General features: G+C 40.9%; 1 protein-coding gene across 2 annotated transcripts in view; it reads left to right on the forward strand.

Moving 5' to 3' along the window:
• The window catches only part of ndst1.S (N-deacetylase/N-sulfotransferase (heparan glucosaminyl) 1 S homeolog), a 67,818-nt gene that overhangs the window by 42,758 nt on the left and 7,743 nt on the right, over positions 1-17,317 (forward strand). For both annotated transcript variants that reach the window (XM_018254240.2, NM_001091960.1), the window contains 4 exon segments: positions 725-853; positions 4,480-4,662; positions 5,391-5,487; positions 11,104-11,227. In XM_018254240.2, coding sequence (XP_018109729.1) covers positions 725-853; positions 4,480-4,662; positions 5,391-5,487; positions 11,104-11,227 — 533 coding nt within the window.

Genomic DNA, 17,317 nt, shown 5'->3' on the forward strand with positions numbered 1-17,317 from the left:
TTTGTACTGTAGTTCTATCATGAGTAAATGCCTGCTGAATGAGGCACTGCTACTGTAGCAGCACTCTACACTCGTGTATAACGTGCAAAAGTTTTCATTTCATTTTAATTGCAAAACTTAGATACATTTTGTATTCTTTTAACAGTGTGGACACATATGAGCTGTGTATAATGAGCTTCAGCCTCCTCTTTCTCCCAATAAAGTGTGCAGTGTCATTGAAGGGACTGTCAGCTCTGTAATAATGACCTGTGCCCTGCACCATTTACTACCTGGGGTGTGGGGAGATGAAATGATGGAGGAGTTTAACGTATATACAAACATACTCCGGTTTCAAGCCACTATTAAATACTCAATAAAATAAAAGCTCCCCTATTTATTCGGTGCAATAAAATAAATTTCCCCATGGTAAACTAAGCATATCATACATACAGTGGCATTTATATTTTGCTGCATATCTGTGCAGTGCGATGTGAAACACCCAATGAAGACCTGCTGCACACCACTTATTCCTGCATAACATTTCTATTTACATGTTTTTTTCAGGTTCCTCCACTATTTCTAAGGCTTATTTTCTAGTAGCAATTACATGCAGAGAAAGTAATAAAACAAATTATAACCTTTTGTTCCGTAATGTGCAAGACACAGAAGCGTACTTTTACGGAGCACCCATTAAATTGCTAGTGCACTGTATGATGTTATATTTGTTATTTCCTTCCATTTACAGATCCTTCCCCGGCAAACATGTGGCCTCTTCACGCACACCATATTCTATAATGAATATCCTGGGGGGCCTGTGGAATTGGACAAGATCATTAATGGAGGGGAACTTTTTCTGACTGTCTTGCTCAACCCTGTAAGTGTGGCTTTATGGGAAGGGGCAGGAGCAAAGGACAATGCAAAAGGGCCAGGGAGCCCTAAATGAAAAATAAAATATACTATGTGTATCAGGGATTTTCAACCTGCCGTACTACAGCTAGGATCCCATGACAGACTTTAGCCTGAGACAGAGTAAGGCTGGCCATATACGGGCCAATGAAAGCTGCCGACCGACCAAGTTGGCAGCTTATTGACCTGCGTATGGGGCCCTCTGACGGGCTTCCCCGATCGATATCTGGCTGAAAGTCGGGCAGACATCTGTGCGTTGATGTGGTCCCGCGATCCGACCGCCCATAGTCCTGCATTATAATTCAATTGTTGGGCCCTAGGGCCCATGATCAGATCTGTCCGATATCACCCACCTCAATGTGGGCATATCGGGGAGAGATCTGCTCGTTTAGCGACATTGGCAAACAAGCGGATCTCTCTGTGGCCATACACAGGCAGATTTAAGATACAGATTTGGGTCCTCTAGACCAATTCGGCAGTTTATCTGCCCGTGTGTGGGGGGCCTCCGACAGACCTCCACAATCGTTATCTGGCCAAAATATTGGGCAAGGATCCTTCCTAGCGACTTTATGTATCCCCTCGGTAATGCAATCATTTGGCCCCCCTAGGGCCAAATGATTGCATTACCACTATTATCGCCCACCCAAGGTGGGCCTGTTGGAGGAAATTTTTGTTAATTTTGCAACTTGGTGAAACACAGTGTTAAAAAGAATGTTGTGCATGCTGGCAACAGTAGTTGGATTGAGTGAAATCTGCCTAGTAAAAGGTGGCCATACATGGGCAAATTTAAGATGCTGATTCGGGTTCTTTAGTCTGATTCTGCAACTTATCTGCCTTCAGAGGGGCCCTCTGACAGGCCTTCCCAATCAATATCTGGCCAAAAATCAGGCAGATCTCGATCAAGCAGGCTAAGTTATTGCACAGTGTGTAGAGACCGTTACTAATATTATGTTTAAGTAAGACAAGATGGATGGTGTCTGGGGAAAGGGCTGTAACTGGTAAAGGTGCTTCATGACATAAGATAATGTTGGCACAATATGCACATGTGATAGATAAGGGGGCCTGCTTTGCATTTTGGCCCCTTTGGAATTTCCCTTTCAGCCTGTCATAAAGCCCTTGGGAGCTGGCTGCCATATGTTGTGTTATCTGCCGTCTCTACCGAGATTTGTGTTTCTGACCCATCTAGACATCACTCTGTACTGTTTATCATTCACCCTAGACATTTATTTGGAATTCAGAAAGTGAGCCAGAGCTCAAGTATTTCCTGAAACTCTGTTTAAAAGCCATATGCAGGAATATATGAGGCTACTGGATCCCGGTTATGAATCTCAGGTGCATATCTCAGGCAGTTACAGTCAATCAATTCAGTAAACTGCTGGCACGCTGAGAACAATAAAAGATCCATTAAATGCTGTATCAATATTTAATTAAGGGCTAATTGGTGCTTGAAGCTTTTCCGCACTGAATGTGTCCGGGGAACAAGGAACTGCGGTGTTGCACGAAAGTGCTCAAATGGGGTCCCATTGATAAAACTTCCCATAATGTGTTTCTTTGCCCTTCGTGAGAGTTTCTCCTGGAAGGTGTTGGTCACTGCTTATTTATTTGTAAACATCAGAAGTGTTACATATACCTCACTGTTACTGCTTTTTCCATGACTTTCCACTAGGTGTCTCTGAAACAGTTATAAAGGGTTGAAGGTTCACCTTCAAATTATTTTTTCATGTAAATAGAGGTAGTTAAAGGGAAGCAAAGGAATAGATAGTGTAGCAAATGTTTTTGTTGTGTCCTTCCTTTTTGGCAATCTACAATACTTTGCTATACTGCATACTGGTATCAAAGGGGATGCATGAGGAAAAGATCAAGCATGGTGTCCAAATGGCGGCCTTAGGCCGCCCCCCCCCCCTTGTTTGGCCCCCACATGAAAGTCTGCCTGCTGTGATTCCTTACCTTGTGTAAGCTTTGAAATGTATTACTACTGAGATTAATCAGCCCCTGTATTTACACCTCAAATTCAAACAATAAACTCCTGCATTGTTCACACCTGTAATCCCCCCCGCATTGTTCACACCTGTGACACCTCTATTGTTCACACCCCTAAAGCCCTGTACTGTTAACACCTCAAAGCCAGACTGAAACTGCCCACATAGTTCACCTGTTCACACTTCAGACCAGGTCCTGGTAAATTTCGTTGTTTCCTGCTGGTACTCTTCCTGCCTTATGCTCCCTGTGTGAGCCATAGTCGGCCTGCCCTATGCTCCCTGTGTGTGTCTCAAACTCTGCCTGCCCAATGCTCCCGGTGTGCCATACTCTGCCTGCCCAGTGCTTCCTATGTGCCATACTCTGCCTGCCTTATGCTCCCTGTGTTCCATACTCTGATTGCCCTATGCTCCCTGTGTGAGCCATACTCTACTTGCGCCATGCTCCCTGTGTTCCATTCTCTGCCTTTCCTTTGCTCCCTGTTTGTTCAATATTCTACTTTTGTGTGCTATACTCTGATTGCCCTATGCTCCCTGTGTGCCATACTCTGCCTGTCCTAATCTGCCTGTTTGTACCATACTCTGCCTGCCCTATGTTCCCTGTGTGTGTCATACTCTGCCTGCCCTGTGTTCTTTGCAGGGACGTATGTACAGAGGAGGCAGACCCTGTGGCTGCAGGGTGGCCCAAGGAGGTAAAAGGGGCCCAGTGAACCCCAAATAATGAGCCATTTATTTATGTATTGATAAAACAGGACAACATCTGCAGGTGCCCTAAAATAAATTTGCTGTGGGGCTCAATAACATCTAGTTACACCACTGGCTCCATGTGTCTGCCCTATGCTCCATGTATGAGCCATACTCTGCCTGCCCTATGCTCCCTGTGTGTGTGTGCTGTACTCTGTCTGTCTGTGCCATGGTTTGCCTGCAGGAAGTGAACCTGGCCTGGGTTTGTTATAATTTGGAAATACTTGTTAGGGGGTCCCCAATGTGTTTAATCATGTGCTGGGGGTTGCTGTGCTATCCACAGAGGATGATGAAACATATGAATTTAATGGTATGTCTTAATATGGTTTAATACACTTGTTTCACATACGAGTGATATCCCTGCAGTGAGCACTAACCATTTGGTTTTATGGTGTGCTACCACCATCCATGTTGATATAGTCTTAACGGTTCTTGTGGTAACATTGGTGTGGTTTAAACAGGGAGTGGTCAAAATTGGCCTCCATTATCGGCCCTCCACCATGTACACCAGAAAGAACACCAGAAGAAGTTTGGACAGCACTGCTCTAGAACTAAGTCCCCTGTACACCAGCCTGGCGAGGATATATTGGCACATTTTTACATTTCTCCTTTATATAATGCATATCATTTATTTATATACTGTAACCTTACTGGCTTGCACTGTAATTGTCAATTTAGGGGACAGCGAGAATAAACTTTGGGATAGCAGGCACCTACAGGTTTTCCATCTCTGCTGATTTTGCTTGATGATAAACATGGCCCCATAATGAATGTGAAATCTCATTTGCTGCTGTTGCTCTGCAGGAGAAGTTCTTCTCTCTACGTTTGTGTTCCCAGATTTTCCCCCCATACTAACTGTGCTGTGTTGTTTCAGATCAGCATTTTCATGACCCACTTGTCTAACTACGGCAACGACCGACTGGGACTTTACACCTTCAAGCTACTGGTGCAGTTTCTGAACACCTGGACAAATCTGAAGTTGGAGACTCTGCCTCCTGTACAGCTCGCACATAAATATTTCCAAATCTTCCCCGAGGAGAAGGACCCTTTGTGGCAGGTTCTGATCTCACATTTATCTATCCTTTGGCAGGTTTGAGAAAGTCTGGCTGCCTTGTACCTCTACATAGAAAAGTGAATTTCATAACATGGATGTGGGTTATTTTTTTAACTACCATCTTCTCTTCCCACTATTGCTCTGAAGAACCAAGAAGTTGCTAAATGACAGTACTTTCAGTTTCACTTTTGCCCTAATGCAGGACATAGGAATAAAAGCTAAATTAAAACAATATGCAACACAATCACTCTCAACAACCATTAATCTGCAATGATTTCTCTGAAGCCTTAATACAGTTAGTTACTTTAGCTTCTCTGAACCCCACAGATTCACTTTGCCTTTCTCAACCACCCAAAAAGATCAGTCTGTAAATGTTGTAATTATCCCACCAGCTACTGCTCTGCTCAATCCAATTTTATCCCACCCCAAAAATTGAATGTCTATCCCTGGTGACCTTTTCACATGTGTTCCATGGCATAGCACCTATAGATATAGGCCAAGTAGTTGTAACATTACTTACCACATACACATGGGGTGGCCAATTGTGTTCAGCTCACTGGTTCCTGTACTTCATTCTTGCAGCGACTACATTTGTAGAATTCATTCTATCCCCCAAATCATTTGCTGGGAACTCTAGCTTTTAGTGATAACTTCTGTTGCTGGTCGACCATATCATATGTCCGAGTTTACACAACGGAAAAAAAAACTAAAATGTGTATTGATTTTTGCAGGATCCATGTGAGGATAAAAGACACAAAGACATTTGGTCAAAAGAAAAGACTTGTGATCGTTTCCCTAAACTTCTCATCATCGGTCCTCAAAAAACTGGTATGTGTCCTTTTTTGAGTGTGTCAATAATTCTCTTTAAGTCTATAGTAGCACATATAGGAGGAGAATAATAAAAATTTAGGGAGACTTAAGCTGGCCATACACGGGCCGATAAAAGCTGCTGACAAACCGAGCTGTCAGCTTATCAAACCGTTTTTGTGGGTCTCCGACGGACTTCCCTGATCGATATCTGGCTGAAAGTCGGCCAGATTTTGATCGGGCAGGGTAAAAAATCTAGACGGATTGCGGCCGCATCTGTTCGTTGACCGCCCGTATTGCCTACGTTATGATCTAATCGTTGAGCCCTAGGGCCCATGAACAAATCAGCCCGATATCGCCCACCTCAATATGATCATATCGGGGAGAGAGATCTGCTCATTTGCCGAAATCGCCAAACGAGTGGATCTCTATGTGTATGGCCACCTTTAGCCTCTGAAAAATATACCAAGTGCTGTATATTCTAAAGATGCAATAAATACAGAATTCGGCCAAATAGTCCTAGTCATTTTTACAGAATGTAAGATTAGACCAACAGTTTAGCTGAACTGAATCAGAACTCGTATACATTTTATTTCTAGGCAATGGAATGCAACATTTTATTGCTTACAATTAATTGCATTTTTTTTTATTTTCCTCAAATTTGAATATGCAAATTAAGAGTTGGATTTATTTACACACACATATATAGATAGAGCATATACAGGTATGAGACCAGATACCCAAAATGCTCTGGACCTGGGGCTTTCCAGATAGCAGATCTTAATTTGGATCTTCATACCTCTACTAGTCTACTAGAAAATCATGTAAATAGGCTGCTTTTACTTCTATTAAGGATTAATTATATATTCATTTGGATGAAATATAAGGAATTGTTTTATTATCACTGAGAAAAAGGAATTTGGATTATTTGGGTAAAATGGAGCCTATAGGAGATGGTCTTTCTGTAGTTCGGAGCTTTCTGGATAATTGGTTTCCGGATAACGGATCCCATACCTGTATAGGAGACCCTTCTGACAGCACAACTGGTGACAGGCATTTCTTTACAACTGGAGCAAATGCCCAGTGTGCCATGGGCATAATCTAGTACAATGTCAGCTCCTGAATCTGATGTTTGGAACAACGGAGGTGGGATTATTGATGTGAGCAGCAGATATGACTGCCTGTGTGTGTGAATATAGGGGAAAGTCAGATTAGTACAGGATATGGTAGACACACAGAGGGAGTTAGGATTAGTACAGGATGTTATGCGGGTGGCAATAAATGTACTGTATATGAAAATGCAAAAACAGTGATAATGATACAGGGTATTCATAAGGGAGGCTGAAATCTCTACCAGATGTGTAGAAGAAAGCCGAAAACATTGAGGGGCATGTTGCTGTCTCTAATGGCTTGCTTTCTTCTAACATTTAGCGCTGGGAACGGCAGCTGCAATTTCTGCCTGATACTCTCAGTGTTAGGAAATGTGAGATTCTTACTGAATTGGTGTAGAGTGTTCTACTTGTGACTGAGTAAGCACAATACAGGCCTTGCATGATTTTAGCTGTAAACTGAATTAAAGGGAAATATGCCAAGATTGATTAACATTAAAAAAAAAATTCTGACATCATTCTTTCCATTTAGTGCTAGCGCTGTTTTTCTTTCTAGTTAACACAGGCATAGAAAGTGCCATTATTTTCTTATAAATATTTTATACTTGCTGCAAGCTTGCTTGACTGTTTCTGAGAACGGCTAGGCTAACATGGGCAACATCCTCTTGTACGAATAACATCACTGTATATATTAAACGTATTTTCCACTTTGGGATCTGTGTGTGATTGTTTTCTGTATGTTTATTGTTACTTGTGCACTCTATGTACTTGTGTTAAAGGATAAGTAAACCATAACAATAAGTAAATGTAAAATTGATTAGGGGGCTATTCTATGAACTTTTGTGAAAAAGGACCGCATCAGAGCTCACCCGGTTCCTGTGTCCGTCCAGAGGAAAAGTTAGCAACTTATAAATCAAATTGATTTTAATCTAATATTGAACAAATTAATGTTTTTAATCTCATTTATATAATTCATATGTATCCTCACATTTTACATTTTATGCTACAATAGTCAATTTTTATATATCACATTTTATCACTAAAGTAACATATTGCATATTACATAGTAATGGTATGATTTTATCAGCGTATTAAATTTTTTATATTTGCACATAAAATTGTATTTTATTTATATTCACTATTTCATACTAGTACAGATCATACAACACTTTGTTAATGAATTTCACCTCAATTGAATGCTTAATGAGTGATGCAAACATTACTTAAACCTTGAGCCACGTGATTTTTACTGACTCACAAGAAGTGCCGAGCATTACGGCAAGAAACGCGTAAGTCCAGTACACCCATCGCACAAATATTTACCACTGTGTGTGCAATATTAAAGCCACTTTTCAAAGACAAAGATTGTGTCCTCTAATGGATTTCCAGAAGAGCACCCAGTAATGTGGGAGTCTTAAGTGCTAAGAACTTTTGCAATGTACATTAATAACTTTTTTTTTTTTTTTTTTTTAATTCCAAGGATTCCTGTACTGTTAACATCAATGAATTTTGTTACAGCAGCACCACCTGCTGGTAATTTTCTGACCAGTCTGACCACCAAGTAGTCAAGGAAGTTGTCAGGAGAAAGAAAGAGGCTGCTGCTCTGATGTTCTTCTGCTTAGAAACAAAATTGGATAGCTTTATCACATCTTTCCTTAGCAGAAGAACATCAGAGCAACCTCTTTATTTCTCCTGACAACTTCCTTGACTACTTGGTGGTCAGACTGGTGGGAAACTGTCCGCTGTTCATATTCATATTAACAGTACATGTATCCTTTAATATCTTGGAATGAAAAAAATAAACAATGAATGTACATTGCAAACGTTATTAGAATAGCGCCCTTAATCAATTTTACATTCACTTATTTTTTAAGGTTTACTTGTCCTTTAATCTACAGTCCGGCTTCCCGCTCAGGGATGCACACACGGCACTGTGTAAGTGTCTGGAGACAACTCAAGAGTTTCAGAGCCAAGGCAGATTGTATAAGTCAGCTCTGACCCATTCCAGCTCCATTTCAAGAGAAAAACTGGCTTAACCATGAAAGTCCCAGCAGGCAGGAGAATGCTGTGGAATTACTGCTTGGCCTCGTTTAACCTTCTTGCGAGGTTAATGGGAAAACTACATCTCAAAAAATAATTGGTCTTGACAGGTTAAACCATATATTTTTGGCTTCTGTACCAGCTGTTTGAAAGCAGATCTTCTTTTCTTCTAGCTGATTTTCTTTTTTCCCATCTTTCTCTCTTGCTAAAATACTGCAATTCTAGCCATGGCTTTTTTGTAGGCTTTACTTCACCTTTAAATTGGCTGATTGCTGAAGGATAGATTATATTATTTTTGCAGGTAAAAGAAACCTATCTCCAATATACTTTAATTTAAAAATGTGTACCGTTTTTATAAGAAACCTGACTGTATGCAGTGAAATTCTTCCTTCATTTACTGCTGTGGACAGGAATTGTCAGACGTTCCCTAACTGCTCTGCAGGGAAACAATAATACTTATGAGCAGCAGAGGGAGCCCCCGCCTTCCCAGCCATGCAGAACTCAAGCAGCTTTGTTTGTTTCCCTGTAGAGCAGTCGGTGACTGTGTAGCGATTTGTATTGGGTTTTATTTTTGCCTTTAAATCCCCTTTACTGTTTCCAACTCCAGCTACAGGGACAAAGATCATGGAGCCAGATTTAAACAGATAAACTGGGATTCTATTTGGAGGATTATTTTGCTACAGCCACTGGTTCTGCAGAGTTGGAGAAAGTTTGTATTAAAAAAATAGAATAAACTATAAAATCCACATTAGATTACGACAACACAGGACCCAGTGCAGTCTGTATATTCTGATTATTGATCAGTCTTGCTGTATCGGCTTCTGGCAGATATTATTTGACTTGTGCTGTTTTGATAATTTATGACGATCCCCAAGCAGCCCAGACCACACTGAGCATGTGCACAGTCTTGTTCTTGCAAAGATGTTTAACAAAGTTACAAGATGGTGACTCCTTTGGCCAACTTTAAAATCATAAATTGCTTATTAGGCTTGTGGTGCAGTAAGTTTATCTCTATGTTTAGTATACAAAATACAGAATTTCTAGCCTTATTTTATTTTAGACGTTATTTCCCCTTTAAATGCTGAGAACATTGCAAAGGAATAATATAAGGGCCAGACACAAGAAAGTGTCGCCAGAGACACACGCACTAATCCATTTGCTTTCCCGGGGGAACAGGTAAGCATGGCAGCTCTTACTGATGTTGGGCAAGAGGCCAGTCATAATCAGGCCGACCAGAACATCAACCATGAGTTCATGTAAATCTGATCTACAGTGTTCCCACATAGGGCACATATAATTTGTAGCGGGCTTTAGTGTGAATGACAGGCAGTGGGGGTCAGATCAGGAAACAAAAGTTTTTACACTTAGGTGCTTATTACTCTGTTGACATAATGCCTAATGCTTCTCTAATCAACCGTCTTCTAATTATTATGTGGTCGCTAATTTCATGCAGCACTTAAAGGAGAAGGAAAGCTACTAAAGCAGTTTATTGGCAATAAATAAGCCACAATAGTGCAAGCTATAACACTATATTTATTCTGCAGAATGCTTTACCATAGCTCTAGAAGCTCTCTCTGTTTGTTTAGGATAGCAGCTGCCATATTGGCTTGGTGTGACATCACTTCCTGAATAAGTTTCTCCCTGCTCGCTCATAGCTCTGGGCTTGGATTACAGCAGGGATGGGAGGAGGGATGGGTAGAGGAGCAAACTGAGCATGCTCAAGGCTGTGCCCTGGAGGTTTAAGCTGAAAACAGGAAGTCTGATATAGAAGCCCATGTGTACACAATAAAATTAAAGAAATGCTGTGGTTTTTTTGACAGAGGACTCAGAGCAGCATTAGTTTGAGGGTTTACTGGTGTATTTATATAGACCTTTCTGATAAAGCTTACTTCATTTTAGCCTTTCCTTCTCCTTTATCTCAGAATTTATTTAGACACAGTGGGAGCTCATTTATCAGGGAAGTTATGCATTCACATAAAGGCAACAACTGCTGTGGCATCACACATTGTCCTTGCACACTTCTGGGATACTGTTTTGTACCATTCACACGTGTCCAGTACCTTTTTTTCTGGTCCTTTGTGTGTATTGTTGCACTGCATGTGATGATTTTGCCCCGGGATTCACACAAATCTCTGAAGAAGAAACTCAACTGCAATGTCGTGGCACAAGAGCAATGTGATTAATGGGAGTGCATCAGCATGGAATTTCATATATTTTTATAAGGGCCGTCATTTATATCCATTTCAACGCTGAACCGCTTCTGTTATTGCAATGCACTTAGCCTCTTGCCTGTTGAGCTCTCAGCCTGAGGTTTTGCTCCTTAGGTGCCAGGAAAAAATTATTTGCCCAAGGATGAAGTCACAATGCTTTTTAAAATTTCTGCTGCTCTGATGAAACCATTTAGGGCTTTCCCAAGTGCTTTGAATATAGGCCCAGAGCCCTGCAGTTGTTATTCATCTAACTCTTGTATAATTGCTGTTTCTTTCAGGCACCACTGCATTGTACCTTTTCCTAGGTATGCATTCAGACCTGAGCAGCAATTACCCCAGCTCTGAGACCTTTGAAGAGATCCAGTTTTACAATGGACAGAATTACCATAAAGGCATTGACTGGTACGAGTTAATAGATCTAAGATGCTGTCATTCCACATCATAACTGTAGAAGGGTCAGATTTTGGAAGGGCATGTCATAGTGTTAAAGTTGTATGTTAAAGGGATACTGTCATGTTTTTTCAAAACGCATCAGTTAATAGTGCTGATCCAGCAGAATTCTGCACTGAAATCAGTTTCTCAAAAGAGCAAACACATTTTTTTTTATATTTAATTTTGAATTCTGACACGGGTAAAGATATATTGTCTTTGACTGCAAGTTGGAGTGATATCACCCCCTCCCTTTCCCCACCAGCAGCCTAACAACAGAACAATGGGAAGGTAACCAGATAGCTGCTCCCTAACACAAGATAACAGCTGCCTGGTAGATCTAAGAACAGCACTTAATAGTAAAATCCAGGTCCCACTGCGTCACATTCAGTTACATTGAGAAACAACAGCCTGCCAGAAAGCAGTTCCATCCTAAAATGCTGGCTATTTCTGAAAGCACATGACCAGGCAAAATGACCTGAGATGCACCTACACACCAATATTACAAATAAAAAAAATACTCTTGTTGGTCCAGGAATTACATTTTATATTGTAGAGGGAATTATTTGCAGTGTAAACAGTGTAATTTAGAAATAAAAACTACACCACAAAAATGACAGAATCCTTTTTAAGGGTCATTTTGTTTTAAACAACTATAGATTTAAAGCACAACATGTGTTTTGTATGGCTTTGTACTTTCATGTCTGAGAGATGATTAGTTGTAATGTTATTGGTTTGTAAATCAGATCAAATATTCCACCATTTTTTGGACTGGGTCCATTATTAGAACTCACACTTATAGAAATAAATGCAGATTATTTCAAAAGAAGGCTTTATAAGCAGAAAAACCTTTGACTACTGAACATGCAGAGAGAAAGAAAGGAAATGTTAACCCTACTTAAAAATAAGGTATAGTCTGCACATAAATATACACACAAGTACACCACCTATCAGGTACACACAGTACACAATGTTTTATTTTTTGCAAATTGAAAGAAAATGTCATTCTAAGCAAGTTTCTACTATCCATTAAATGAAATGTAACCCTGGAAAAAACAAGTTAAAGGGGTGGTTCACCTTAAATTTAAAGGGATACTGTCATGGGAAAAATGAATCAGTTAATAGAGTTGCTCCAGCAGAATTCTGCACTGAAATCCATTTCTCAAAAGAGCAAACAGATTTTTTTATATTCAATTTTGAAATCTGACATGGGGCTAGACATATTGTCAATTTCCCAGCTGCCCCTGGTCATGTGACTTGTGCTCTGATAAACTTCAATCATTCTTTACTGCTGTACTGCAAGTTGGAGTGATATCACCCCCTCCCTTTCCCACCCCCCCAGCAGCCAAACAAAAGAACAATGGGAAGGTAACCAGATAGCAGCTCCTTAAAGGACCAGAAACATCCAAAAAAAAATTTAAAAAAATTCGTTAGTATACATTGAAAAATAAACACCAACACAAATTAAACTTTTAAATTGCAAGTCTTTATTAAAAAAATAACTTACTGAAACTCCACTTCCGTTCTTCTTGAGAAAGGGCGACCATCCATTTTGCAGCAGTTGATTCCTCCTCCCTGGCTATCTCTCCTGGCCGCTCTGCTCTGCTGGCAAGATGGGACAGCACTTCTAAGCGATGTTGTATCCTCCAGCCGACATCGCCATTGCCTGCCACTTGCTCCCCACTTCCCACATTGCTCCTCTGTCTCTCCCTGACTTTTTTTTTTCCCCGCACCTTGCAGCTTCTTGCCTTGCTGCTCGACAAGCCTGGCTCCAGGAGAGAGCTGCAGTCATGCCCTGCACCTGCCGCCCTGACATTTGCTCGTCTGCCCGCAGAGGCTGCTGAAGGGAAAAGTCCTTGTTGCAAATTGCCAGTTTTGTCTTCTTCTTCGCATGCTGTCTACACTGCTCCGGCTGGGCAGCGCAGTGCGGGCGCTGGGGGTGAGGGTAAGAGCGTGCACAGCATTGTATCTACTGAAACGGGTGTGCGCAACTTTATTCAAACTCTATTCCATGCCTTCTATTAATGGGTATTTTATGTTGTAAATAAACAGGGTTTGGGAGCGAACACAGAGTCTATAAATGAAAGTTGAAAGCGCATTAGTGTAACTGCGATGTATTGAACTCGAGCACTATGTTTCATTTTCTCCCCGCACCCCCAGTGCCCGCACTGCGCTGCCCCGCCGGAGCAGTGTAGGCAGCATGGGAAGAAGACAAAACTGGCAATTTGCAACAAGGACTTTTCCCTTCAGCAGCCTCTGCGGGCAGACGAGCAAATGTCAGGGGGGCAGGTGCAGGGCATGACTGCAGCTCTCTCCTGGAGCCGGGCTTGTCGAGCAGCAAGGCAAGAAGCTGCAAGGTGCGTGGAAAAAAAAAAGTCAGGGAGAGACAGAGGAGCAAGTGGCAAGCAATGGAGACGTCGGCTTGAGGATACAACATCGCTTAGAAGTGCTGCCCCATCTTGCCAGCAGAGCGGCCAGGAGAGATAGCCAGGGAGGAGGAATCAACTGCTGCAGAATGGATGGTCGCCCTTTCACCTTTTCTCAAGAAGAACGGAAGTGGAGTTTCAGTAAGTTATTTTTTAATAAAGACTTGCTATTTAAAAGTTTAATTTGTGTTGGTGCTTATTTTTCAATTTATACTAATGAATTTTTTAAAAAAAATCTTTGATGTTACTGGTCCTTTAACACAAGATAACAGCTGCCTGGTAGATCTAAGAACAACACAATAGTAAAAACCCATGTCCCACTGAGACACATTCAGTTACATTGAGAAGGAAAAACAGCAGCCTGCCAGAAAGCATTTCTCTCCTAAAGTGCAGGCACAAGTCACATGACCAGGGGCAGCTGGGAAATTGACAAAATGTCTAGGCCCATGTCAGATTTCAAAATTTAATATAAAATAGTAAATAGTGCTACTCCAGCAGAATTCTGCACTGAATCCATTTCTCAAAAGAGCAAACAGATTTTTTTTATATTCAATTTTGAAATCTGTTCACAGTTCAATGTAAAAATAAAAACTAGGTAAATAAATAGGCTGTGCAACAAAAATATATAGTTAGCCAAAAATGTAATTTTATAAAGGCTGGAATGAGGATCAAAAGCCAAATAACTAAACAGTTATGGCTCTAAGTAACTAACAGCTTGTTGTAATCTGGCTATTACGGTAGACACCCATTCATTCAATCATTTTTTTATTACATTTTTGGCTATTGAAAACATATTTACTCTTCCATCTCGGTTCATCTCATTTCTCTGTAGCATCTGTGGCACATTAACAACTATTGTAACAATTCTAACAGCCGCCTTTAATGACACTCCGGGATTCTGCTCAGCAGAATCAATTCAGAACAGATTTAAAGGGGTCCTGCACCTTTATGATAACTTTTAGTGTGTTATAGAATGGCTAATTCTAAGCAACTTTTAAATCGGTCTTAATTATTTCATTTTTATAGTTTTTTAATTATTCGCCTTTTTCTTCTGACGTTCCAATGGGGGTCACAGACCCTTCTAAAAAAAAACTACACATTTATTGTTGTTGCTTCTTTTTATTACTCATCTTTCTATTCAGGCCTCTCCTATTCAAGTGTCTTATTCAAATCAATACATGGTTGCTAGGGTAATTGGGAACCTAGCAAACAGACTCGTGCAATCACAAACTGAAGAGCTGCTGAATAAAAAGTTAAATAACTGAAAAACCACAAATGATAAAAAATGAAATCCAATGGTCTCAGAATATGTGTGTGTGCGACACCCCCCTCCCAGAGCTGCTTAAGAAAGGTGAAAAATGAAAGATTCAGCTTAAATATTATAAAAATTGTCACAAATAGAAAATAGAAAGTAATAAAAAAAACAATCTTTATTTCTAGTAACAGATCTGAAAACAACTGAACTAAAAAAAACCATGTTGAACAACCCCTTTAAAAAAAAAAAAAAATGGTTGTAAAAGCAGACTTTCATTTTCCTTCATGTTTGTCAATTAGCCAGGTGCTGCTAAACTGTGTCAGAGGTCAGAATAAATAGATTAAATACTAGGGATGTAACGAATCCACTATTTTGGATTCCGCCGAACCTCTGAATCCTTCTTGAAAGATTCAGCCGAATACCAAACTGAATCAGAACCTTAATTTGCATATGAAAATTAGGGGTGGAAAGGGGAAAAAAATTTTACTTTCTTGTTTTGTAACAAAAAATCATGCTATTTCCCTACCCGCCCCTAATTTGCATATGCAAATTAGAATTCAGTTCGGCCTCGTAGAAGGATTCGGTCCAAATCCTTCTTACAAAGGCCGAATCCTGGATTCGGTGCATCCCTATTGAATACAGACATATACCGCTTTCAGAAGCAGTTATATTTACCAATTACTGGATTATTTTAATAAATGTACACTGTATTGGAAAGTTGTTTAGGATTACATTTTCTTTCACTATGCAATAAGCTGTTTTTGAGTGGAGATTTACCTTTACATGCTCCAACATGAGAGAATTGTTCTGATGTTACTCTGCTAAGGAAAGACGAGAAAGGTCCTCTGAGATTTCTGATCTCTTACCTGTGCAGATCAACATCAGAACAATCGCTTTTATTTCTTTCCTTTATTCTCCCAGCAGGTGGCAATGTTGTTACAAAAGGCACTATGGGGTCCATTTACTAAAGCGAGGTAAATTTGACTAAATAATTCCGCATGTTATTGCTGCGAATATGTTTCCGCCAAATTATTTGCAGCGACTACATTTACTAAACAGTGATGCGCTTGTAAGGGGGAATTAGCAACTGTCTATCCCCTCACATTTAAACACAATCCAGAGTTTTCTTGGTGCAATGACTCCAACTTTTATTTCATCCAATTTCTCACAGCCAGGCAAATTTACATACAATCAGGCATTCCACTCTGTCGGGCCCACTTTCATCACGGGTTTCTTTCTTCCACCCGGAATACTGGAGAAGGGCATTCACAAACAGCTCCAGCCTACCTTCTTCGACAATCCGGTGCTCACACAGCACCCCTTTGCCACTCTCACAGGCTCAACCACTTCAGCAATCCGGTACCCCGTCAGCACCCCTTTGCTATTCCAGTTGGGCTTCTTTGCTGGCAGCTTTCTGGCCCAAGGCCCTCATACCCTCTCTTCTCCTATTCTAACTTCTAGAATTCCTAACTCGTGGGGTATCCACGGGGGCACTCTCCCCTCTGACCTCCTCATTGGGGCATTGAGTGGCCCTTACTAAATTTCCTGTCTCACGCACCTAGTGCCTGCTCAACTTAAATCTTACTACCTTAGCCTGTCACTACTGTCGGTCTTTTGTTCTTACCGGGCCTCTCTATCTGGACCTTCTTTCTTGACAGTTCTTTCCGATCACAAGACACTTAAAGGAGAAGGAAAGCTATGGAGCCATTTTATTGCCAATAGATTAGCTGCAATAGTGCAAGCTAGAATGCTATATTTATTCTGTAGAATGTTTTACCATACCTGAGTAAAAAGCTCTAGAAACTCTCTGTTTGTTTAGGATAGGAGCTGCAGTATTAATGTGGTGTGACATCACTTCCTGCCTGAGTCTCTCCCTGCTCTGGGCTCAGATTACAGCAGAGAAGGGAGGGTGGGGGGAGAGGAGCAAACTGAGCATGCTCTTGCCCAGGGCAATGAGGTTTAAGCTGAAGGCAGGAAGTCTGATACAGAAGCCCATGAGTACACAATAGAAGGAAAGAAATCCTGTGTTTCTTTTGACAGGGGACTCAGAGCAGCATTACTTTGGGGGTTTACTGGTATATGTAGATGAACCTTTCTGATAAGGCTTACTTAGTTTTAACCTTTCCTTCTCCTTTAACCCTGGGTGTGGCTCCCTTTTATACCACTAGGAAGAAACCAACTCCCTCTAGTGGCAGGGGAAATAATTTCACTTGTACTTTTGTTACGTTTGGCCATGTACCCACATTACACTTATCATTCTGCACACATATTTTGTTCACCTCCTTACACGCTCAGAAGTCATTGTGATCGCTGGCAGTAACTACGTTAACGAACCAGCTTACATCAGTGGTAATTTCTGCGAGTGGCGAATTTTCTGGCAAC

Source organism: Xenopus laevis, chromosome 3S (assembly GCF_017654675.1).
Source record: "Xenopus laevis strain J_2021 chromosome 3S, Xenopus_laevis_v10.1, whole genome shotgun sequence".
NCBI lineage: Eukaryota > Metazoa > Chordata > Amphibia > Anura > Pipidae > Xenopus > Xenopus laevis.